The 27,235-nt window shown below is 36.0% G+C and overlaps 1 protein-coding gene across 7 annotated transcripts in view; it reads right to left on the reverse strand.

The window, feature by feature from the left end:
- PRKDC (protein kinase, DNA-activated, catalytic subunit) overlaps positions 1-27,235 on the reverse strand; it is a 229,284-nt gene that overhangs the window by 116,027 nt on the left and 86,022 nt on the right. For all 7 annotated transcript variants that reach the window (XM_032841194.1, XM_032841195.1, XM_032841198.1 and 4 more), the window contains 10 exons: positions 19,477-19,662; positions 18,980-19,084; positions 17,739-17,906; positions 15,938-16,065; positions 7,968-8,175; positions 4,853-5,031; positions 2,836-3,004; positions 2,559-2,624; positions 1,377-1,449; positions 171-319 (listed from right to left, as the gene is read on the reverse strand). In XM_032841194.1, coding sequence (XP_032697085.1) covers positions 171-319; positions 1,377-1,449; positions 2,559-2,624; positions 2,836-3,004; positions 4,853-5,031; positions 7,968-8,175; positions 15,938-16,065; positions 17,739-17,906; positions 18,980-19,084; positions 19,477-19,662 — 1,431 coding nt within the window. The remainder of the gene's footprint in view (positions 1-170; positions 320-1,376; positions 1,450-2,558; positions 2,625-2,835; positions 3,005-4,852; positions 5,032-7,967; positions 8,176-15,937; positions 16,066-17,738; positions 17,907-18,979; positions 19,085-19,476; positions 19,663-27,235) is intronic.

The raw sequence follows: 27,235 nt of genomic DNA on the forward strand, positions 1-27,235 counted from the left end.
CTACTGATGAAATCCAATTGCTTATAGGATGGAAGGCTGGGCTTTAGATCCTGGAAAATTCTCCAAAGGCTATTGCCGGACTACCCACAGAGAACTGGCTTCCCCTAACAATGAAGCCCCCCTTTCTTTACAAATGCCAACATATTTTTTAATATTCAAAATGTGATCACCCGTCTCAGAAAATGACCAGGGGTAGATTTAGGGTCTTGGGAACTGTATGAATAGCTTTGAACTCCAGTTGAGAAATCAAATTGACTCATTTCCTCACTCAGGCTGCTGTCTGCCAAATACGACAAGGAAGATAGATAATGAGGGCCACCTGAAATATAAAGAAAAAAATACATTTATTCAAACTGGTGAAAAAAATGTATTTCTCTAAGCTCAAATGATACTAAAATTAAAAGGCATTGTTAACTAAGGCTTTTATCTATCCTATGATTCTCACAGATTATCCAGATTAACAAAGCAAAAGGAAATGGGGAAAGACCTCCTTTAATTTTGTCATTATTGAGCAATTACCCTCTATTGTCACAGACAGAAAATATATTACACAGACAGTAATAGAATCTCCTTGCATTTAAAATTTTGATGGGATACATCTTGCACATAAGATACTACTAAAAAACTACTAAAAAACAAATAATCCACATATATAAGGAATTTATAAAACTGTTCAAATTTTATCCTTAAGGGAAAAAAAGCTATGAAGAAAAATTAAGCAAAATACTAAAACAAGGAGCATGTGGACCAAGAGCGTGTTTATTTTAAATAGCAAAGCCAGGGAAAACTTCCTTCAAAGGTTAGTATTAAACAAAACACTGGTATCTGGGACTAAGATTATTCTAGACTCAGGAAACATCACCAGCAAATGCACTGGGGCCAAAGTGAGCCTGATGCCTATAAGCATAGGCAGGGGAACAGTGCTGCTAGAGCAGAGTAAGCAAGGAGAGTGGCAGGGAGGCAGTCCACAGATCAGGGGCCCTAGGTAGCTCTATCCTCAGGGAGGTGGGAGCTGATGCGAGGTTTGGAGCACAGGAGTGGCAGGAAGGGACTTACATTTTAACACAGGTTTCTGAATGTATTTAAACAAAATACAAACATAATCCATATGCAAATGAATGACTATGAACTGATCTTGCACTTTTTAAAAAAGCATACGATTTCTCAGCCTTCTTTGGCCATTCTGAGATCTTTCTATGTAGTTAAAAGTTTAGCTAATTGAATTTCTTTTAAAATACAATTCTATTTGTGACTTAAAATCTTTTCAAACTCAATTTCAATGTTTTTGGACATTTAAAATATTTTTATTTACATAACAAATGCCACTTGTTACATAACAAATTAGAATCTTTCTCATCATTTTGAAAACATCCTACCTGAATCCCCATTTGTGGCTTCCCTGGCTTCTTTCCTAATTTCAATGTATTTTTTCTTTCTTTCCATAGGAACCTATTAGGCAAAACAAATACACAACTTAAAACTTTTTATAATCATGATCACACACTTTCAATCTTAGTAGCAATTTGGCAAAAAATAAATTTTTAAACAAGACTTTTATCAAATTTCAAATCACCAAAAAATATTCACAAACAAAGACAGGTGAGTACCCTTAAGGAATGCTTTTCCCACAGAGAACCCCACTGAGGCATTTGCCTCCCCTCTGTGCTCTGGGACCCAGAGCGGGCTAAACACTGACAGCCACATGCCCAGATTACCAATAGTCTGTACTTGATCTATAAGCCTCAGTTTCCTCAACTATACAGTTATGGTATATCATAGCACCTTACAGTGCTATTGTAAAGTTCAGAAGTAACATATAGCACGTGAGTTCATTTTTTTTTTTGTTTTTTTTGTTCTTTGAACATATACCTTGAAAAAAGTTCCTAGTCTTGTTCTCAAAGGGCAAAAGGCAGGAAGCAATCATTTACATGAACTCATGAACCACTCAGACATAGTGAGGTCAGCAGCCATGCATACTAACATGAGTGACAGCTCCTGACCTAGACCATGGTGTACAAGCTCTGGCACTTTGCCCAATTCCCATTTCCAGGGGGCTGTGAAAGGCTGTACCTACAAACTCCCACCAATCTCTGAGGCTGGCATGTCAAACTTAGCTTGACTAAAATCAAGCTTGTCACATTTACCACAGCAAGTTTTCCAATTATTCCCATGACTTCTACTCACAGCACCCCATTATCCTGCCAAATCACCCAAGCAGGGCCACAGCATCATAATTCTGTATCTGGATGGGTCTCAATTTCACTGACCAGAGGAATTTACTCAGGAAACAACTTCTGGGATATGTCATAACAGCTCCTTTTATTGCCATTTTCTATCTTTTACTAGTTAAGAAAGGGAAAAATCAAGTTATGATCATATTTTTTTACAATTGCCTGAGATTGGACCTCAGGTTAAACTACATTAAACTGCCAGATTTTATAGTTCAAAGCAGACTTAGATACTGAGATTAACATGTTCAACATATATTTTTTTTTTTTCTTTATAAGTACTTGGTAAGCTTTTTAAACTCAGGAACAACATTGAAAAATTTCACTCACCTCAACTTCTATAGGAAATGTATAGCAGCGCTTCAGGTCAATCAGATTTTCCAAAATAAGCAAGTTCTATAAATCCAAAGTCATATAAAAATATCTGAATAGTGGAGAGCCTTACTGCTGATGCTACTTATACACACACACACATACACACACACACACTCAGAGCAACAAGAACTACATCTTTAATATTATAAGCATGTGCAAATTATTATATAATTTTAATTTATATAATCTAACATGAAATCCTACAGCAACAGTGAAAATTTCAGAAGTCTACCTTTTCAGGTTTTTCACTAAAGAGAAAACCTTGGTAAAATTTTAATTCGGTGAAGACACAGCAGATAACAGAAATGGCACAGTTGTACGCAGCACAATGGTAAAGTCTTCTTCTCTCCAGCAACTGATTCTCACCCGCCATGTTCTCTGTAAATGCATCATAGCACAATCTGCAGAGTAGATCCAGGTTAAAAATTAATTCATTTAACAGGGAAATCATTGCTCAAGCCCAAAAATGCCAGACAATAGTATCTCAATTCAGTTCAACCTTTTCTGAGTGTCATGTTTGTGTATGGTATAGTACCAGGTACTGGAAAGACAAGCAAGTCATTGAACCTACGCCCATCACAAGGCAAAGGCAGTGTCCAGGGATTTCACCACACTGTGGTAAGCAAAGCAACAGCAACCAGTACAATAAGAGGTGGAAGCAAAGAGGATGGACAGTAACCCAGATGAAGGAGCCAACATAGGTTTTCAGAGAAAATACTGGAACTGTATTTTGAATTCTAAGTTAGTCAAAGGGAAAACATATATGAGGATTATGAACAGAGAGAAGGGTGTCACTTACAGTAAGTGTGCTTGGAAGATAAGGTGGGTGGCTGGCAATGAGCAAAAGGTGGAGAGGGGTGCATTCCTAGAACTTGCCTGCCATGCTAAGGAGCTCAGACTTCATTCTGCAGGATGGGGTCTCCAAACAGTGCCCAGGTGACCAACTACTTTTGAAAACAGTACTGTCAGAACATAGCCATGCCCATTCATTTACATATTGTTTATGTCTGCTTTCCCAGGACAGTGTAGTAGTTGAAAGAGACCATATAGCCTGCAAAGCTGAAAACAGTTACTAGCAGGCAGGCCCTTTAAAGAAAAATTTTGCTGGTCCCTGATACTGAAGATGAAGTTCTTTTGAAGTGTTTTAGGTAGGAGAATGAAACTATCAGGCTCATACTGCAGATGTACTATCATACTGGCAGCAGTATGGAAAAACTGAGAGAGACAAGCCCAGGAGCGGGAGAATAACTATGAAGGAGATTCACTTCAGTGGTTCACCAAAGAACACCAGACACTACACTGAATGAAGGAAGGAGGATGAAAGAAGGGTCCCAGGGTTGGGAAGGCTGAGGAGATAAAATCCACCAGATTTGGTGACTGACAGGGTGTGCAAGGAGACTGGAGAGATGAAGAAGGAAAAATAAAACAGGACTCTCGGTGCAAATGAATGGATGGTGATGTCATTCCCAGAAGAGATAAAGTAAGAATTAGGGTAAGAGGAAAGTAAGGATAAGCTTGTTTGGGATATGCAAAATGAGACATGGCAATGTCTGTGTTCAATATTCACTGAGAGGGAACTTCATTAGAAGGCCAGTTTTAGAGAAAATGTATTTGATTACTTTGTATTTTATGGAATACCTGTTTGAACATACTGCCATTCCTTTCATTTCAAATTGCAGTCAGGAAAAATAAAATACTTTCATATTGCAAATTATACCATTAAAAATGTATCAAGCTATTAAGGGGGGTAAAATGGTGGTAAAAAAAAAACAGTAAGACAGAAAAAATTTCACTCCTTATAAAAGATGAGTTTAGGCTAAAACATGCTACCCAATAACCTGCTACATTAAAGTCTATGTAAGTAGTTTGTACTAGAAAAAAAACAAGAACTATAAAAAAACAACTATAAAAACCCATTTTTTTAAAATAAAGATTTTATTTCTTTATTTGAGAGACAGAGATCACAAGTAGGCAGAGAAGCAGGCAGAGAAAGGAGGAAGCAGGCTCCCCGCCGAGCAGAAAGCCTGATGTGGGGCTCGATCCCAGAACCCTGGGATCATGACCTGAGCCGAAGGCAGAGGCTTCAACCCACTGAGCCACCCAGGTGCCCCTAAAAACCCATTTTTAAACAAACTTAACCATTTATTCACATTACATACAAGCATAAAAATATATGCATCAAAAATATTAACGAATCAAATACAATGAATCAAATATAAATCAAATAACAAAGTTAACTAAAATCTTACTTAATAAGTGTCTTTGTAAGTTCATTTCCTTCTGTAACACATGAGCCGTAGAAAACTTGATTAATTTTAGATTCTTTTGAGTGAACATCATCTTTTGAAAGACGAGAATACATCACTTCTAGCATTTTATAATAGCCCATCTTCTTAGTGATTTGAGTATCAAAGATAGATTCATTTAGCTAAGGAAAGGTAAGAGATGATTATCTTTGGTCTTATCAAACATGAAAAATAGTTTATTGAATTTATTAAATATTCAATTAAATATATTTAATACTCAATGCTCTTTACATAGAGACTAATTTTAACACAAATATTGAATCACTTCAATAGGAGACCACCCAAGGTCAGGAACATAGGTTTAAATATTTATGTGTTATATTAAGTGTGGCAGGAAGTAATGCACAATGACCAAATAGTAAACTTAGGACATGAGTATAGGGCTTTTGCAAAAAATCTTATCGAAGATATGACAATAGCAGGTGAAACTTCAATGTATTAAAAAAACAAAATTTTGGAATCTTGGAACACTGAAAAACAACAACAACAACAACAACAACAAAATTTTCAACTATTTACAGTATTTTCTAAAGATATCCACACCCTAATCCCTAGAACCTGTGAATGCAATGTCATTTACCTTTGTAAATCTAGACTTCAACACATCAATGTCATCCACCACAATTTTGCTAAAGAATTCTCTCAAAAAAAGGACTTTGCAAATGTGATTAAGGATCTTGAGATAGGGAGATAACTCTAGATTTTTCCTGTGGGCTGTAAATAAAACCACATGTAATCTTGTAAAAGGACAGAGAGAGGGAAGGAGACATACAGGAAAAGGCAATGTGATGACAGAATTAGAGGCCAGAATGATGCAGTCACATACTGAAGAATGCCAGTAGCCATCAGAAGCTGGAGGGTGGCAAGCAGTGGACTCAGGGCCACTGGGGCAAGCACTGCCATGACAATACCATAAATTCAGCTCAGTGAAACTAATTTTGGACTTCTGGGCTCCAAAACTGGGAAAGAATAAATTTCTGTTGTTCTAAGTCACCAAGCTTATGACAATTTGTTACTTAAGATTAAGGAAACTAATACACATTCTAGTATCAAGAGTTGGATCTGCTCTAACAAATCGATGATAGGTAGAGGCTGAAAGAAATTTGCCATGCATGACAGAAAAAGCCAACTGCCTGTAGAGACTGCTGGAGAAATACCAACACTGAAGGCATTGCTGGTGAGGGCTCAGAAGGAAATGAAAAGCACAGCAGAAAAAGCTAAAACTGTCTTACAGAACTTCTCAATCATAAATACATTTTTGGTAGAAACTGGATATTAAAGTAGTTTCTGGTGAGGTCTCAAAAGGAAATAAATAACACATTTTTGGAAACTGGAGTAAAGAGGATCTTTGTTATACAGTGGCAGAAAACTTAGCTGAATAGTGTTCTATAGTTACACACACAGCAGAACTTGTAAGCCATGCATTTATACATTTAGCTGAGAAAATTTCTAAGTAAATTTGTTGAAGGTGTCTGTCTGCTTTCTTCTTTGCTGCTTATAATACAGTGTGAGGTGTAAGAGATAAATGGGAGTTAAGAACTGCTAAGGAAAAAGAACCAAAATGTGATGATTTGAGAAATTTTCAGTTTACCCAGATGGTAAAAGATGCTAATATTAGAGCGGATTCACTGTTAGAAAAGTGGGTCTGGAGAGAAGAACAAGGGTGTACGGCTGGACAATCTTGAGCTAGTGCTGAAGAAATTAAGCATGGGACTCACGGATGCCCTCAACCATTTCAGCAGAACCAGGAACAGAGACGCAATTATCCACCAAAGATTGGTGGAGGACTCTCTTGTCTAATAGAGAAAACCTCCAAGACACACAAAGGAGAGCTATCTTTTTTTTGAAAACATTGTATCAGAAGAAATACCACCAGCTTGGACTGAATAGGATAGAGACAAAAAGAAATGAGGGGGAAAAAAAAGGGCTCTTGTACTCTTTGAATTCTACAGGTAAGAAACAGACTGATAAAACTACTCAGCTGCAAATATATACTACTCTTCAAGAAAAAAGCAGAATGACTGCAAGAATGAAGGTTTTGATCCAGAGGGGAGAACATAAAGCCACAAATCATTATTCCTGGGTCTCAAAACCTAACAGAATTTGCCTGCCTGGACCTTGAAAGTGTTATGGAACACTAACTTCTTTCTTACTTCACTTTCTCCTTTTTGGAACAGGAATGAATATAACAGTCACCCCACCTGTCAAACCACTGTCTTCTGGAAACAAATTACTTGTTTTCTAGTTTCACGTTTCCACAAATGGAAAGAACTTTGCCCCAAGATGGATCACACCCAGAATCCCACCCATATCTGATTCATTACGATTTAAATGATGGAAGTTAGGATTCAGAGTTGATGATATGCAGATACAACTTTGGACTTAAAAGTTGATGAGGTAAGGTAATGCATTTAGACTCTGGGGGATTTTGAGATGGGATAAATGTATTTTGCAAGTGGGAACATTCAGTGAGGCAGACTATATTCAACTGAATAATATCTCCTTACAAATACCCACGTTCTAATCACAAGAACCATGACTGTTACCTCGTATGATAAATAGGATTATACAGATAAAATCAAGTAAACGATCCTGAGATGGGTGGATTATCCAAGTGGGTCATAAATGCAATTATATATTTATAAGAGAGTAATTAGACACAAGACAATGTGACCACAGAAGCAAAAAGAGGTGTGATCAGGCCACAAGCCAAGGAATGCTGGCAGCCACCAAAAGCTGGAAGAGGCAAAGAATGGATTTGCCCCTAGGGCCTTTGGAGCCTCACAACACCTTGATTTAAACCCAAGGATACTAATTTCTGGCCTGCAGAACTATGAAAGAATACATTTCTGATGCTCTAAGCTACACTGGTGGTAGTTTAATATAGAGGAAACTAATCCAGATCCCTTGTAACTACAGATTGTTATCAAACTGTTGAGGTAATGCTCCTTGAGCAATAAAGATCCTCTGAGTGAACACACTGCAATTTTTAAGGACACTGTTCAAGAAGATCTGTCAATTCTTACTAATATTAAACTTAATAATAGATGTACTATACCTTTGTAAATCTAGACTTCAACACATCAATGGCATCCACCACAATTTTGCTAAAGAATTCTCTCAAAGCATTCAGGCTACAATGCCACAACAGGGTGAGGAGAGAGCGATCTACAAATGCTTGGCGAGTAACATTTGAAAGCAGGTCATCCCTCTTGAACATTCTGTACACCCTTTCCAAAAGGGCTAATTGTGTGACACATGAACTCCTAAGAAAGAAAGAAAATTATATGAACATCCCTGCTTTGAACTAATATTTTACAAGTGCCTACCCACATAACAAATAACCACCAATGACTTTAAATCTAAAATATAACTTTAAAGAGTATTATATATAAAAACCATGAAATACAAGCAGCATTTGTACATGAACCATATTATTGTACTCATCCCCAGAAATCTTCATGCCATACTTAGGCATTAAGAAGAACTGTTTTCATTTACTTTCAAATCCGATTTTATTTTTAAGAAAACATCTGTAAGGCTTTGGGAGAGTCTCAGGCCTGAAGACAATCACAGTTTCAGAATTTGAAACTCAGGAGGTATAATTTAAAAAATTCTAGTGGGTATTAAGGAGGGTACGTATTGCATGGAGCACTGGGTGTTGCACTTAAACAATGAATCTTGGAACAATGCATCAAAAACTAATGATGTATTTTATGGTGACTAACAAACTGTAGTTAAAAAAAAGAAAAAAGAAAAATGCTACTCTCTTCCTAGTAATAAACTGCAATCCCCATTTCCTATACAGAGATATATTCATCCGGCCCTTTATATTCTCATCTGGAATATAAGATATTTGAACAATCTCTGTAAGATTTTTGTCTATAAACCAAGAATACAGAGTTAGTTTCCTCACCTACAAAAATACGAGGTTAAGACTAAATGATCATTAAAATCCTGATACCGAGTATTCAAACACGAACCAGGGCAAAAAATTTAGAATTTAGAAGTAATTCAGTCAGGCTCAGGACAATACTAGATGCTACATGGGCTTCTGTAATATTTATTTGGGCACTATCTTAGATTTAAATCCTTTTGAGGAGCTTCCTGATAATGAGCACAGCAGAGATGCATAGACCTAAAACTCTTCTAGAGTAAGCTAAAAGGAGGAAGAAAAGAAAAAAATTCAAATCTGATTATAAAAATGGGCCAGCAGAGACACCTGGGTAGCTCACTTGGTTAAGTATTTGCCTTCAGCTCAGGTCATGATTCCAGAGTCCTGGGATCAAGCCCTACATCGGGCTCCCTGCTCAGTGTGGGGCCTACTTCTCCCCTGCTTGTGCTCTCTCCCCCTCTGACAAACAAACAAACAAACAAACAAATAAATAAAACCTTTAAAAAAAAAAAGGCCAGCAGATAGTTTATTGAACATGAATGCAAGTGAGCTTGAAATAGATGAATATATGCTCTATTTCACTCGTAATGAGAGAAATATAAATTACAGAAACACTGAGAAATTCTTTCTCACCTATAAAACTGGAAAAAATCCAAATGTTTGACAATATACTCTATTGGCAAGACTGTGATGAAATAGACACCCATACGCCGGGAAATGCAAATAATTATAGCCCCCAAATAAGGGATGCTGTGAAAGCTGGCAAAATAACAAATGCATTTACCTTTTAAATTATGTTTAGGAATCCACTCTAAAGATACACTGGCCAAAAAAAAAAAAAAAAAAAAAAAAGACATATACATAGGGCTATTCACTGTGTTATTATTTTTAACAGCAAAAGATTGAACCCAAAAGTCTATCAGTAGGGGGCTGCTTCAAAATACTATGCTAATTCTGTACAACAAATAATTACCCAGTTATTTAAATAAAAAATGATTAAGATCTTTATGTATTGACAGGGAATGATCTGTAGAAGATATGACGCGGAAAAAAAAGGGGGGTGAAGAGGAATAAGAGAGGGGACGGGGACAAAAGCAAGACTCTCAAATGCAGCTCATTACACAGTTATGGCTTCCAAATCATGTAAATATTTTAATAACATAAAAAATTTCTAAAATCTGAATATTAACTAAAATAAGCATACCTAACTAATTGGTTTAATAACCACATATTGAAAAATATTTTACCAAGTGATTTCAGAACATAAACTTTCACTGTTTATCCTAGAGAGTATATTCTAGGTAAGTTACAATTAAAATGAACACAATTTTAAATTGCACACACCCAAAAAAGTCCTGCTGGAATTTTGAGAGGGACTGCATTAAATTTACATATCAACTTAATGCAATGTTAACAATATTGAATCTTCAAATTCATGAACATAGAATGTCTCTCCATTTATTTAAATCTTTCATTTTTTTATTTTCTTCAGTAATGGGTTATAATTTTTAGTGTACAAGTCTTAAACTTCTTTTGTTAAATTTATTCTTAAGTACTTTGCTCTTTTTGGTGCTACTATGAGTGTAATTATATTCCTAATTATAGTTTTGAATGTTTTCTGCTCATATATAGAAAAATAATTGATTTTTTAACATTGATCCTGAGCCTACAAATTTTGTAAAATTGTTTATTAGTTCTAATAGCTTTCTGCAGATCTTTAGGATTTTCTATCTCATTCCATGTGTGAATAAAGACAGTTTGGGGGCAACCTGGGTGGCTCAGTCAGTTGAACTTCTAATTCTTGATTCGGCTAGGTAATGGTCTTAGGATCACGGGATTGAGCCCCAACTCAGGGTCTGCACTCAGCTTGGAGTCTACTTGGGCTTCTCTCCCTCTTCCTCTACACCACACCACTCCAACCACACGTACGTACGCTATCAAAAAAAAAAAAAAAAAAAAAAAAAAGAAAGAGAAGGAAAAGAAAAAGAGTTTGCTCCTTTTTTCCCAATTTGGTTGCCTTTTATTTCTTTCTCTTGCCTGACTGCACTGGCTAGAACGTCCGGTATTAACACTGAATTGAAAAGGGCAAATGCTCTTGCCTTGTTCCCAAAGCACTCAGTCTTCTACTATTAAGTATTTTGTTGGCTGTTGGTTTTTCATGGTTGACCTTTTGTCCTTTTTATCACGGATATTGGATCTTGTCAAAAATTTACCTGTACCTACTGAAATGATAATGTGGTTTCGTCCTTTAGTCTTTTAATATAGTATATACTATTATTTGATTCTTAGATGTTCAATTAGTTTTGCATTCCTAGGGTAAATCCCAATTGGTTATAGTGTAGAATATATATATATAAGTTGCTGCATTTGGTGTTTTAATATATTTTTGAAAAATTTTGGAACACCTGGGTGGCTCAGTCGGTTAAATGGCTGCCTTTGGCTCAGGTCATGATCCCAGAGTCCTGGGATCAACTCCCGCATCGGGATCCTTGCTCAGTGGGGAGCTTACTTCTCTCTCTATCTGCCACTCTGCCTGCTTGTGCGCACATGCTCTCTCTGACAAATAAATAAAATCTTAAAAAAAAAAAATTTGTGTCTATATTCTTGGAAGGATATTGGTCTATAGGTTTCTTACAATGTTTCTGTCTGGCTTTGTTATCTGTATGAGACAAGCGTCAAAGGATAAGTTGGGAAGTATTCATTTCCTTCTCCCCTATTTTCCAAAAACTTCATGAAGTGTCTGTCTTATTTCTTCTTTAAATATTTGATGAAAATTTGCCAGGGAAGCTATCTGGGTCTGGGCTTTCCCATGTGAGAAGATTTTAAATGAACATTTCTATTTATTTATTTATTTATTTATTAAAGGTATACTCAGGGCGCCTGGGTGGCTCAGTTGTTAAGCGTCTGCCTTTGGGTCGGGTCATGATCCCAGCACCCTGAGATCAAGCCCTGCATTTGGCTCCCTGCTCAGCGGAAGCCTGCTTCTCCCTCTCCCGCTCCCCCTGCTTGTGTTCCCTCTCTCGCATTCTCTGTCAAAAAAATTTTTAAAAAAAATTAAAAAAAAACAAACCCGTATACTCAGATTTTCTATTTCTTCTTGAGTCAGTTTTGGTAATTTGTGACTTTTTAGGAATCTGTCCACTTTAGCTAAGTTGCTGAATTTGTTGACATGATGTCATTCTAATATTTTCCTATTATCTTTTTAATTTCTGAGAGGTCAGTACTAATGTTCCCTCTTTTATTCCTAATTTTCATGAACTGTACCTTCTCTTTTAGTCCTAGTTTGTCCAGCTAACAGTCTATCAATTTCGTCTACCTTTTCAAAGAACCAGTTTTGGTTTCATTGATTTTTCTCCACCATTTTTCTAATTTCGATTTCATTACTTTTCACTCCAATCTTTATTATTCCCTTCCTCCTGCGTGCTTTCAGTTTAGTTTTCTTTTTCTTGATTTTAAGGCACAGGCTTATATTTACTGATTGAGGATATTTCCTTTTTTTCTCATGTAGGTATTAAAAGATACAAATTCCTAAGTAAGCACTGCTTTAGTTGCATTTCATACATTTGGATATACTTTATTCTTTCTTTATTCCGATCAAAATGCTACATGATTTTCCTTTTAATTTCCTCTCTGACCTAAGGGCTACTTAGAAATATATTAATTAGTTGGATATTTAGAAATGTTTTTGGATTCCTCAAGTTTTCTTCTGTTATTGATTCCTAATTTAACTTCATCGTGGTTGGAGAATATACTTTGTAAGATTTCAATCATTTTAAATTTAAATTTAAGATTTGTTTTATGGCTTCTATATGTGCTCAAAGAGAATGTGTATTCCCCTGTCGTGTAGGACATTCTATAGTTGTTGGTTAATTATGATTTTTTAAAAATGTCAATAAAAATGTACTGCAGATTCATGCTATCATGAATGAACCTCCAAACCTTGCTGAAAAAAGAAGGCAGACATAAGAGATCCCATGTTGTATGATTCCATTTATATGACATGTTAAGAAAAAGCAAATTTATAAAGACTGAAAGTAGATTGGTGATTGCCTGGGGCTAGGAATGGGAATGGGAGTTGATATAGGATCTTACTGAGAGGATGAAATTACTCTATGGTGATGATTGTACTATTTGGTAAAGTTATGAAAAATTATTAAATTTCATGCTTAAAATAGGTGAATTTTATGATATGTTAAGATAAATTAACATGGATATTTATATATCAATATAAATAATGCCAATAAAAAACTCAGTGGTCACATAAGTATCCATGACATTAAGCCCTTACTTTAAAAATTAAAAAATAATAAAAGTTAGTAATTAATAAATTAATAATACCTGGTGTCTCAGTCAGCTAATGTCCAACTCTTGATTTCAGCTCAGGTTATGATCTCAAGGTTGTGAGACTGAGCGCTATGTTGGGCTCCAGGCTCAGCATCAAGTTTGCTTAAGATTCTCTCTCTCTCTTTCCCTCTCCCTCTGCTCTTCCCCCCCACTCATGTTCTCCTTCTTTCTCCCTAATAAAAAAATTTTAAAAATCTTTAAAAATAAAAAATAAATCTTTTAAAATTAAAATAATAATAATAAATTAAAATAATATAATATTATATTATATAATAAAAATAATAAATAAATATTATATAATAATAAATAAATTATATATTATATAATAATAAATCCTAAAATACTAAAACTGTATTTGGGTAACTGAACAGCTCTAGTGATAAAGGCAAGTTCATTACAATAGAATTCTAGCTCCTAAATGTCAAAGACAGAAAAGGATTTTTAATTTTCAAAAAAAACTTTTTTAAAGATTTTATTTATTTGAGAGACAGAGAGTGAGGACATGAGTGGGGGGAGGGGCAGAGGGAATGAGAGAGGCAGACTCCCTGCTGAGCAGGGAACTGATGCAGGGTTTGATCCCAGGACCCCAAGATCATGACCTGAGCCAAAGGCAGATGCTTAACCGACTGAGCCACCCAGGCGCCCCTAAAAAAAGGGGTTTTTTAAATGACCATTGGCAACTCCTGATAAAATCAATGACTTGGGGCAACAATGATAAGTGGATGCTAGAACATTAGCAAAAGGCTGTGTCATACATGGCTAATCATGAAAATTAGGATTACTAGACATTATGTACCCCCAAATGCCATGAACATGAAACATAAAGCATCCACTACTAAGTAATCTTGCCCAAAGTTAAACCTGAATCTAACTAAGCTTTTAGACTTAACTTTCCACTTACAGGAAACTGGGGCTGGAGGAACAAGTTAAACAAAAAGAACAGGAAAAAAAATCAGGTAAACTGAGGATGTAACACACTATGCAGGCCAAGTGTTCAGGTTTCTTTAACAACAAAAGAATAGTTAGGGATGGGGGACTTTTCTAGATGAAGACAGACTTAAGAGATACAATAGTGAAATGCCATTTAAGAACCTCGTTTGGACCAGAATTAAAAGAATCTAACAGTCTGAAGCATTTACGATTATAAATGCTTCAGACATCTGAAAAAGAAATTACTGATAATTTTGCTCCACTGATACTGGTACTATAGTAACCAAAGAAAAACACTGTATTTTTAGATATACATACAGCAGTAATTAGAGGTGAGCATCAGGGAAACACAAATCAAAACCATGATGAGATACCACCTCACACCTGTCAGAATGGTTAAAATTAACGACAAGAAAGAGCAGGCGCAGGTGAGGATATGAAGAAAGGGGAACCCTTCAGCACTGTTTGTGGAAATGCAACCTGGTACAGCCATTCTGGAATACAGTATCAAGGTTCCTCAAAAAGTGAAAAATATAACTACCCTACAATCCAGCAACTGCACTACTAGGTATTTAACCAAAGGATAAAAAATATAGATTCAAAGAGGTACATACACGCTGATGTTTATAGCAGCATTAACAACAACAGTCAAACTATGGAGAAAGCTCAAATGTCCATCAATAGATGAATGGATAAAGAATATGGGGTATATATATACAATGGAATATTAATTGGCCATTTAAAGAAAAAAGAAATCTTGTCATTTGCAATGATGTGGATGGAGTTAGAGTATATTATGCTAAGTGAAATAAGTTAGTCAAAGAAAGACAAATACCATATGAACTCACTAATACATGGAATTTAAGAAAGAAAGCAGATGAACCAGGGTGCCTGGGTGGCTCAGCCAGTTAAGCATCCACCTCTTGATTTCAGCTCAGATCATGATCTCTGGGTTGTGAGACTGAGCCTGTGTGGGGCTCTGTACGGACATGGAGCCTATTTAAGATTCTCTCCATGTCTGCCTGTGCCCCTCTCCCACACCTCCCCTCTTCCCCCTACCTCCCCAAAAACAGATCACATATGGGAAGACGAAAAAGAAAAAAAAGAGAGAGGGAAACACATCATAAGAGACAATAGAGAGCAAATGGGGATGACTGGATGGCTCAGTCAGTTAAGCTGCTGCCTTTGGCCCAGGTCATGATCAAGGGTTCTGGAATCGAGTCTCACACTGAGCTCTGCTCAGAGGGGAGCCTGCTTCTCTCTCTGCCTCTGCCTACCACTATGCCTGCTTGTGTTCTCTCTCTCTCTCTGACAGATAAATAAATAAATAAAATCTTAAAAAAAAAAAAACAATAGAGAGCAAACTGAGGGTTGATGGAGAATGTGGGGGATGGGCTTGATGGGTGATGGTTATTAAAGAGGGTACTTGTGATGAGCACTGGGTGTTGTAAGTCATGAATCACTGAATTCTACTGCAGAAACCATTATTGCATTGCATGCTAACAAACTAAAATTAACAAATAAAAAGAGGTAATTAGAGGTAAAATGACATGGCTTCAGGGATCTGCTTTATTACAGTAACTACAGCTCAAAAGAAATGAAACTAAAACCGAGTTGATGAGGCTGGAAAATCCTCATGCATGTTTGACCTGGATGTTCAGTTTCGGTCTTACCCTTTAGCTTTGAGTATGTTTGAAACTTTCACAGTAAGTTTTCTCCATCAAGAAAAACAAAATAAAATTGAGTCGTGAGAGTTGACTACAATTGGCACTCAACTTTTTGGAACAGAGAAGATAATTTCCCACAGAAATAAAAAGTGTACGGTGTCTGGGGTCCCAGACTAGAATAGAATGACTTACTTTCTGGCAATCTCTTTGAAAGTAGATTGAAATAATTCTTCCATAACATGTTGCTGTTCCCGACAAAGAATTTCTGTCATCAACTGCAACAATACAGGACTTTGAGATAATTCCAATGCATCTAGAAACTAGAAAAAAATAATAATTTTCTTGGGTCTTTATCTTTGTTTTGTTCTTATAAGTACTAATAACAAAATAGAAAATTAAAACTATGTTTCACAGAGAAGTAACAAATGCTAACACTTTTGCAATCTCTGCAGCTACAATGAATGCCTGGCATATAATAATGTTTGCTAAATATTTGAGTTTTGATTCTTTTAAGGTTTTGCAGATGTTTTTCCTTCTTACAGCAGTCAGGATCTTCTGAAAGATCTGATTCCAGGTTCTGGAATTCCACGACGATGCGCTTTCACTGAGGTCTTTGTCTTCACCATTCCACGTACTCTAGGGGCTTTTTTATTTTGGACACATCTTTTCCACACCATCTTCGCTGCACAGCCGCTGTTCCAGGCTGTTCATCTAAAGTTCTCTACTCTCCCATTTTCCATCTCGATGTCTGTCTGTTCTACTTTCTAGGAAATATCCTCAATTTTACCTTCTGTTTTGTGAATTTTTTAAAAATTTTGCTTTTATATATTTAATTCCCAAAAGAACTTATTTGTTCTACTTCATGGACACAATACGTCCTCTCATCTCTGAAGCTACTGTTACAGTCTCTTTAATATTCTCATCTCCCATCTCCCTTCACTGACTCAGTTCCCTCTGAGTTCCTTTTTCATGCTGATTTACTTATTTTTAGGTTGGAAGCTTCCTTCAAATGTTCAGTGACTGTACTTATATTTACTTTAGCACATTTGCATTAAGAGAAAGTACCAAAGATCTATGTAGAATCTTTGTGGATGCTATAACCATCAGGTAACAGACTGCTTAGGAACAGGATACTTAGATGGCACCTACATGATGGTGTCACCCCATCAATGACCTGCTGATTGCAGGAATGCACCATTCAAGAAAGGTGACTGGCAAGCTAGAGGGAGCATGTACCCTGAGCACTGAGAGTGGCACCACCAAGCTCTTTCCCCTGGAACTATACGCAGTATCTCAGTATCAAGGCGCCATAGCTTTGAACTGTTGTCTGTGAGCATCTTGTTTTATCTCAATCATCCTGTGCACCTGTTAGCAAGATGTGTCCTTTGGTATCAAAAGGGCCTAAGAGAAGATATTTTTTGGGTCTGGGAATGCTCAAAAAATTCCTGCACAAATTAATGGTAATTGCTTCTTTGCTTTATGCCATTTTGGCTTTAAATGTTCTCACAGAAATGTTCCACTTTTTGGATAGCAGGGAAAACCTGTATGTAGTTGTTATAAATAACAACAATCTAGTATTGTAGAGAAGAAACAAATAATCTATCACCTTGTTTAAGCCACTGATATTTTAGATACTTTCGTCTGTATATTAAATAATATAGGTGATAATCACTAGGTATTTCTCAAATAACCACTACTTTATTCTATTTCTTAGCTCTTTTTGGCATTAATTTTCAAAATTTATATATTATTCATAGAATATTTTACAAGATTTTTCTGTATAAAAGATTTCAATTTAAAAGGGGAGCAAATGAATTCCAAAGGATTTAGATATGCATCTGCCTCCACAGCTACCCAGCTTTCAAAATGAATTGAACTGAATTCTTAAAGTCACACTATATCTCTGAATCTGAATATTTCACTTACTTCTTTTCATCAAGAAATGTAACAGAAAAACAATCTTTTAATTTCTCTTGGTACACTAAAAACTAACCTTTTTCATGCAGTCTACATAATTATTGTACCGCAGAGTTCCTGGGGGAAATTCTTCAGACTTCATAGGGAAATTAGAAACGATAAGGTTTTCAAGAACATGCTTAAGGTCCTCAAGACTGTCTCCAGTAAGACTGGTGAAGAATGGAAGAAGAATTACAGCCTGACCCTGTGGGAGCAATGCAGACATACGAAATTGTACTAGTCAGGGCTTACGTATCCTACAGAATAAATAAAATCACTGCTTTCTTAAGGCTTTTCAAATAAAGCAATGTGTGGATTCAACGAATGACTTTAGAATACCTTCTAGATTACAATGAAAACCAACCTGAACACAATACTCTATCTTGGCTTCTACTCTAGAGGCCAGTGGGCCAACTCAGGGCTATACATGTATAATTAAATAAGACACTGTATGATGATACTGTGTGATTTCTTCTACAAATATAGACTCTAATAGAGATACACTGGATAAGTTTGGTGTGGAAAGAGCATACTGAATAAATTATGGGATAATTTATAAATATTTCTCACAGAACTAATTCAGAACTTCATAACGAGCTAAAAGAACTAGGAGATATTTCCTATCTTCCTTGCATGGCAAAAAAGTTCCCTGGCTCCCTCATACAGAGGAATGAGAAATGTGATTAACCACAAAACAGAAAATTCCAAAGAAATATCATTATAGTCTACTAAAAAGACATCTTTCATTAAGGCCACATATTATTAGAGCATAAAATCTAACTATTATAGGACTTTAAAATTATAATACTAAATTCTTGACTCTAAAAGTTACCAAGATATTAAAAATTACCAAGATATGTTTATTAATAGAAAAATGACGGAGTATTGGTTTAAATTCTGTCATTCACTAATACAGCAATTCTCAAAAAAACCAATTTGAACTACACATGTGAAAAAACAAATATTAATTCTTCTAAGTATGGGAAACTCATTGTGATTATATTTATCATTTGGAGAGACAAAAAAGAATGCACAGATCAAATAACATGATGCCAGAGGTCTCCGTCAAGGGTAGGAGTGGCTGCATAGTTGAAAAAGACATGCCCACAGACAGATGGCTATTGAGGCTGAGTGACAGGTACACAGGAGTTTTTCTCTACCTTTGAATATATTTGAAATTTTCCGTAATAAAAAACAAAACATCACAAATATGTAAAATTATAAAATGGGAAAATAACGGAGAATGTAATCTGAAAAAAAATCTTGTGCATCACTTACCTTTAAATGTAAACCCAACTTTGAATCAGCAAGTAGACTAGCATATGTTGTAAAGACTTCAGGGAATGCACTATGATTTGTATTAAAGGATACAGATGAATCAATCTAAAGGAGGTGAAATAAAACATGATACGTTTCTATATCATCCCTCTAATTTCCATTAACATATTTTCCAAGTTTTTTAATTTCAGAAATAATCTACAAATTTGTTCCTCGGCTTCAACAGTATTTTAACAATTCTTGTTCTGAAATATTTAAAATCTATCTGGTAAGACAATGCATGTAAAGACACTAACAAGGTAAAGTACGGGAAGGGATAATGAGTATAAATGATAATAATGGAAAAAGTATAAAATGTAAGATAATCACAGGAAATGTCCAGTGAAAATATTTTTACTTATCAAACCAATGAACTTCTTAAGAAATCTCCATCATATTTTTAAAGATAAAACTTACAGAGTCCAAAACAACTTCTTTTTTAAGGTTTCCCAAGATACCTGCAAAATTTTGGCCAGTAAGGTCAGCACTGCTGTTTTACTTTCAGGAGTAGAATCTTTGGCCCACCAGGAGTCCCACTTCTTCCAGTTGTGCAGAATTGTACTTGCAAGTTTCTGTCCTTGGTATTTCTGGCTGGCTCGATCCCTGAAGCTCTGATCTAACATACCATTCAAAACGGTGCTCACCTGAAATAAATAAGTGTGTGGTACTTGAAGAAAAATCCTCAATAGTAAGACTGGTAGATACATAACAAAATCTACCTTCAGATCAAAGTTATTCTTGGAAAATAAAGATGCTATTTCTGTAATAGCTATTTATTTCATAACTCCTCAAATTTGAGAAGAACAACTTTTTATGTAAATTTTCCCACAAAAGCATAAGGTGTGGTCTCCTCTATGAAATCATGTTCATCCTATTGCTTCTTTCTTAGTTGGGAGCATTCTCGATGAAAGGAAGAATTAACTCTCCTCTGTTACACATGCACAGAAGCATACACACATGCTTGAACGCACATATTTCCTGTCCCACCACCTTTCCAATAGTTGACATCCTAATTTTGGTTAGATTAATATTCAATATTCTTATCATTATGACAATGCAATCATTTTTACACAACATTCTGATCTCCTGAAATATTAACTTGCCTGCTTTCTTTGTTGTTTTCAATGTGCTTATCATTATTTGCCATCACACACTCCTTATTTAATTAATGAAATCACCTCAAGACATCTAAACCCATCAGGAAAACTATCAGCTCCACTTCAGTGGCAACATAGCTCCCACTCTAGAATGTCTTTGATCTCTGCCCTCTGGGAGTCACTTCAGCACCCTCCAGGAGACTGGTCCCCTTCTCTGTGTTTGAGCCAACTTCCCAGATCCAACATCTTCCTCTTTCTTGGCTAACTGATGAGAGTGCATAGGAGATAAGATTCCTTTAGATCTGGCACATCTGAAACACCTGCATTCATCTCTCACCCATGACTGATAGTCTGGACAGATTTAGAACTCCAGGTTGGAATCTTCTTTGCTGAAATGTGAAGGAATTTGGCGTATAGTCTTCTAGTGTCCACTCTGCAGTTCCAAAGACTGTGGCATCTGATTTCTTGATCCTTAAATGTAATCACCTTGTCTCTTACAGAAACTTTTTAGAATCTTTTCTCATGTTGAAGCCCCTGTGTTCTGAATTTTCAAGAAATTTGTTCCACGTGAGGCTGCTTTCATACACTGTGCTGGATATTCAATGTCTCTTTTCCATCTGGAAGCTCCAGGCCTTCATTTCTGGGACATTGTTTTGAGGGTCTGTCTTCTCCCTGGGAAAGAGGTCCTGGTGATGGAACCTATCAGTGGATCCCAAGTTTCATCATGTTTTCTCTACCAGTTTCTGTTTTGCCTTTTTACTTTACTCTCTGTGAGAGCTCCTAAATTTTATCTTCCAAAACCATTTCATTTTCAATTTCTGATGCTTATGCTTAATTCCCAAATGTTCCTTTCTTTTAGTGTTCTTTTCAGTAGCAATACTTATTTTGCCAACAAGCTGTTTTCTCTCATCTCTCTGAGGATCTTTTCTCTTTATATTTCCATCTCACTCAATATTCTCTGTGTCAAATGGCTTTTTACCTGCCTAACCCTTTTAGAATCCATTTCTTGATGCCTGGTGCTCCCTGGCTATTGGCACATACCGAGGAACTGACTATAAGTACCATGCAGGGGCCAAGGCTCACTGGCAATATGCATCAGTGTAGGTTGGTGAGGCAATGATGACACTTAATCTTTATTTTCTCTTAGACTTGTCAAAATATTCCTATATCCTGCCTGAGGGTATATACCTAACTGACCATATTCTGGGAGCCAAGCTGTGGGAAGAGAGCTAAGAGCCTCAAAGTTCAGAATTCAGGGAGGCTTTCACTTAACTTCCTTGTTTCAAAAAGGTATTCCCACACCAAAGATGAACAGAAGATCATAAAAAACCATTATGAACAATTATTCATCAACAAATTCGACAACCTAGAAAAAAATGGATAAATTCCTAGAAACATGCAACTTACCAGGATTGAATCTCGAAGAAATAATCTGAACAAACCAATTAATAGTAAGGAGGTTGAACCAGTAATCAAAAACCTCTCAACAAACAGAAGTCCAAGACCAGATGGCTTCACTGGTGAATCCTACTAAACATTTAAGGAAGAACTAAGACCAATACTCAAATTCTTCTAAAAAAACTAGAAGACAAGTGGATACTTCCAAACTCATTCCATGAGGCCAGCATTACCCTGATACCAAAACCAGACAAAGAAACCACAAGAAAAGAAAATTACAGGAAAATATCCCTGATGAACACAGATGCAAAACTCCTCAACAAATATCAGCAAATCAAATTCAACAATATGCTAAAAGGATCATATACCATGATCATGTGGGGTTTATTGTAGGGATGCCAGGATGGTTCAACATCTGCAAATCAATTAGCATGATATACCACATTAACAAAATAAATGATAAAAATCATAGGGTCATCTTAATAGATGCAGAAAAAACATCTGATAAAATTCAACAATCATTCATGATAAAAACTTAACAAATCGGGTGCATAGGCAACATACTTCAACATAATAAAAGCCACATATGACAAAAGCACAGCTGACATCATACTTGATAGTGAGAAATGGAGAGCTTTTCCCTTACAATCAAGAACAAGAAAAGGTGTCTAGTCTTAGCACTTTTATTCACCATTGTACTGGAAATCCTAGTCATAGCAATCAGAGAAGAAAAAGAAAAAAAAAGCATAAAAAACAGAAGGGAAGAAGTAACACTGTCCATCTGCAGAAGGCACAATATTAAATATAGGAAACCCTGAAGACTCCGCCAAAAAAAACTATTAAAACTAACCAATAAATTCAATAAAGTTGCAGGACACAAAATCAATTCATAAAAATCTGCTGCATTTCTATATACTAATAACCAACTATCAGAAAGTGAAATTAAGAAAATAAACCCATTTACAATTGCACCAAAAAGAATAAAACACCTAGGAATAAATTTAACCAAGAGATTAAAAACCTATATGATGAAAACTAGAAGACTCTAATGAAAAAAATTGAAGATACAAATAAATGGAAGGGTATTCTGTGCTCAAGGAATAGAATTATTAATATTGCTAACATGTTAGTATTATCCAAAGCAGTCTACAGATTCAATACAATCCCTATCAAAATTCCAATGGCATTTTTCACAGAAACAGAACAAACAATCCTAAAATTTGGATGGACCCACAAAAGACCCTGAATAACCAAAGCAGCCTTGAGAGAGAACAACAAAGCTGGAGGCATTATGCTTCCTGATTTCATGGTATATTATGTCAAGGTAATCAAAACAATGCAGTACTGGGATAAAAACAGACACATAGACCAGTGGAACAGAATGGAGAATACAGAAATAAACACATGCAAGGAACCAAGAATATACAATGATGAAGAAAAAGAAGCCAAGAATATACAATGGAGAAAAGACAGTCTCTTCGATAAATGGTATTGGGAAAACTGTATAGCTACATGCAAAAGAATGAAACTTAACACCTATTTCACACCATACACAGAAATCAACTCAAAATCTATTAAAGGCTTGAACTTAAGTCCTGAAGCCATAAAATTCCTTAAGGATAAGCTCCTTGACATTGGTCTTAGCAATGATTTTTTTTTTTGGATTTCACACCAAAAGCAAAGGCAACAGTGGTAATAAAGAAGGAGAACTAAATCAAACTAAAAAGCTTCTGTACAGCAAAAGAAATCAATGGCCACGGTCGCCAAACTGTGGAAAGAACCAAGATGCCCTTCAATGGACGAATGGATAAGGAAGATGTGGTCCATATACACTATGGAGTATTATGCCTCCATCAGAAAGGATGAACACCCAACTTTTGTAGCAACATGGATGGGACTGGAAGAGATTATGCTGAGTGAAATAAGTCAAGCAGAGAGAGTCAATTATCATATGGTTTCACTTATTTGTGGAGCATAAGAAGTAACACGGAGGACTTGGGGAGATGGAGAAGAGAAGGGAGTTGGGGGAAATTGGAGGGGAAGATGAACCATGAGAGACTGTGGACTCTGAAAAACAATCTGAGGGTTTTGAAGGGGGGTGGGTAAGAGGTTGGGTGAGCCAGGTGGTGGGTATTATGGAGGGCACGTATTGCATGGAGCACCGCGTGTGGTGCATAAACAATGAATTCTGTTACACTGAAAAGAAATTAAATTAAAAAAAAAAAAAAGAAAGAAATCACCAAAAAATGAAAAGGCAAGCTATAAAATGGCAGAAAATATCTATAAATCATGTATGTGACAAGGGGTTAATATTCAAAATATATGACGGACTCATACAACTCAATAGCAAAAAAAAAAAAAAAAAAAAATCAAACAATCTAATTTAAAAATGGGCAGTAGAACTAAATAGACATTTTTCCAAAGAAGACAGTCAAAAGGTAAATGAAAAGGTATTCGACATCACTAATCATCAGGAAAATGCAGATCAAAACCATAGTGAGATATTCTCTCATACCTGTAAGAACAACCAGCACCAAAAAGACAAAGGATGTGAAGAAAAGGGAACTCTTGTGCACCATTGATTGGAATGCAAGCTGCTGCAACCACTATGAAATACAGTATGGTAGTCCTCCCAAAAATTAAAATCAGAAGTACTATATGGTTTGGCAATTCCACTTCAGGGTATTAATATGAAGAAAAGGAGATCACTATCTAAAAAATGTATCTGCACCCCCATGTTCATTGCAACATTATGTATAATAGCCAAAGACATGGAAACAATCTAAGTGTCCATCAACAGATGAATGAATAAAGAAGATTTGGCATATACATATACAATGAAATATTATTTAGCCATTATAGAGAATATTCTGCCAATTGTCACAACACAGATTTGATCCTGACAATATTATGCTAAGTGAAATGGGTCCTACAGAGAAAGATAAATACTGGGTATCATTTATACACAGACTCTAAAAAACCAAACTCATAGAGAACAGACTGGTGCTTGCTAGAGGTAGGGGTTGGGAAGTTGGGCAATATGAATGAAAGTGGTCAAAGGTACAACCTCCTGTTGTAAGATAATTAAGTTCTGGAGATATAATATACAGCATGGTGACTAAAGTTATGTATCATATATCTGAAAAGTGTTGACATGCTTAAAAGTTCTCATTGCATGGAAAAAATTTTATCTGTATAAGGTGATGAACACTAAACTTATCACAGGAATCATTCTGCATGATTATCAAATTTGATTAAATCAAATCAGCATGTTGTACACCTAAAACTTATAAAATGTTGTATGCCAATTATATCTCCATAAACATGGAAAAAAAAAAGAAGAATACGCATTCATCTGAATGGTTATGAAATAAACAAAATCAGTAGTTTTCTGATATACCACATCCTTGTAAAGAAAATATAAAGTGGGGGAGCCTGGGTGCCTCGGTCATTTAAGTGTCTGACTCTTGATTTCAGCTCAGGTCATGATCTCAGGTTCATGAGACTGAGCCCTGTGTCAAGTTCCATGCTCAGCCAGGGAGTCTGTTTCTTTTTCTCTTTCTCCAACCCCTTTTGGCCCTCCCCACTCATTTTCTCTCTCTCTCAAATAAATCTTAAAAAAAAAAAAAAAAAGAAAATAGGGGTGCCTGGGTGGCTCAGTGGTTTAAAGCCTCTGCCTTTGGCTTAGGTCATGATCCCGGGGTCCTGGGATGGAGACTTGCATCGGGCTCTCTGCTCAGCAGGGAGCCTGCTTCCCCCCCCACCCCTTCCCCCGCCTCTGCCTGCCTCTCTGCCTACTTGTGATCTCTGTCAAATAAATAAATAGATAAAATCTTTAAAAAAAAAAAAAAAAAGAAAGAAAGAAAAAGAAAATATAAAGGGAAAGTATTCCATTTACATGTACAACTCAATAGCATCCAGTATCTAGAAATGTTCTTAAGAAATGTGTAGTAACTAGATGAATAAAATGATAGCATTCTACATAACAGTATGACAAAAAAGATTTGAGATTATGAATAAAGGTTTGAATAAGTGGAGAGATGTACCTTAGAAAAAATAGGCATATGTTTTAAAAAGGTCACTTTGGTTTAAATTTACTCTATACATGGTGTATTATCACTTAAAATCCTTACTATATTGTGGAAAGGGTTGTGAGGACCTGACAAAACGATTCTAAATTTTACTTTCAAGAATATGCAAGTGTGCCTTTTGCATTATTTATATTAGTTAAAAAAAGAACCTATAAAAGTAACAGAAGAAAAGATGGGCCGATTTTAAAGATAATACTGGGGTGGAGAAGGCCATTCTAAGTACAACGTGAAAGACAGGAATGATAGAAAAGAAGATTAATAAATTTAATTATAATAAATACTTATGTATTGAATAAATTCTCCAAGTGAGATTGAAAAACAAATAGCCAATAGGATAAAGTACTTTCTGCATACATGACAAATGTCTACTATCCTTAATATAAAAAAACTCTTAAAAATTAGTAAGAAGTTTCACCCCAACAGAAAAATGTGCAAAATAAAAAAATACAGCACACACAAGAAACATCTTTGCTGTTCAAAAACACTAGTGAGAGACTAAGGTCAGAAGAGTGGGAGAACTAAACTCGAGAGATCAAAGTACAAAACATTTCCCATTTGTGGAATAATAAGATTTTTTTATCTGGTATAAAGTATTTCAAACTTTATGTCATTGCTCAAAGAAATACTGGTGTTATATACAGAACATGACTTTAATATTGACTATAGGTCTTTCAATTAAAAAAAAAAAAAAAAGTATCCTACACTTAACTCTGCCTAGAGTGCCCCAGTGCAGAGATACTTATCCCTTCCAGAGACTTGGCTGCCCACAGTGTCCTCAAGTGCAGCAGGATCAGTCCCTCGAGGACAAGGCAAGGCCAGGAGACCTGGCAGGGGACATCTAACATTCACACAGTCCTCCCCTTTTCAGCCTCTGCTTTGCATCCTGCTCCCAGTATTCTGGAGGCCCAGAACTCCATCACCAGACCCCAGAAAGGCTGGGTTCTGCAGCACAAAGCAGCTGCCCATCACCCCACCACTATGTTACACTGCAGTTTTCTTGGACTTTGAAGTCTGTTACAACTTGTCTTTTTGGTTTCTAGCTTCCAAAATGCTGTCCATCTTATTGTCACTCTTGTCTTTCCTCCTTTAATGTGTCCTTTAACATTGTGCTTTAAAAACAAAATAAAAAGACCCATTTCTGTCACTTTAGAGGGAACTGAGAAAGCAGAGGTAAATATGTATGACTTTTATCCATTACCTTAACCAGAAGTCTGAACAGCTTCAGAAATCATACTGTCCTATTTCCTTGGTATCATGGATCTACTAAAAGTTCATTTCTAACTTTAAATACAAATTCCTAGTACAACCTGCCACAAGATACTCCCCTACAACAAGCACTGTTTGGAATAAAAGCTTAACTCAGAAAGAAATTATACATTCTCCCTTAAAATGGTCATTCCTAGTAGTTCCCAGCTCCTGTCTACAGATTTGGTTAAATTCCAAAATTTTATCAGTTTAGCAAACCAAAGTCAACTATATATTAAATACTCCAAGGTTCAATGTGAGGGGGCAAAGTGGGCTATAGCACGCAGGAAATAATGACTCTCTGTACCAACCTGTGAAAGGACCATGACTACAGAAAGCACAGGGAGTGCACAAAACCAGCTGGCGGCTGGTGCAAAAACAAAGGT

This window comes from Lontra canadensis, unplaced genomic scaffold (assembly GCF_010015895.1).
Source record: "Lontra canadensis isolate GAN:19392208 unplaced genomic scaffold, GSC_riverotter_1.0 scaffold121, whole genome shotgun sequence".
NCBI classification, from domain to species: domain Eukaryota; kingdom Metazoa; phylum Chordata; class Mammalia; order Carnivora; family Mustelidae; genus Lontra; species Lontra canadensis.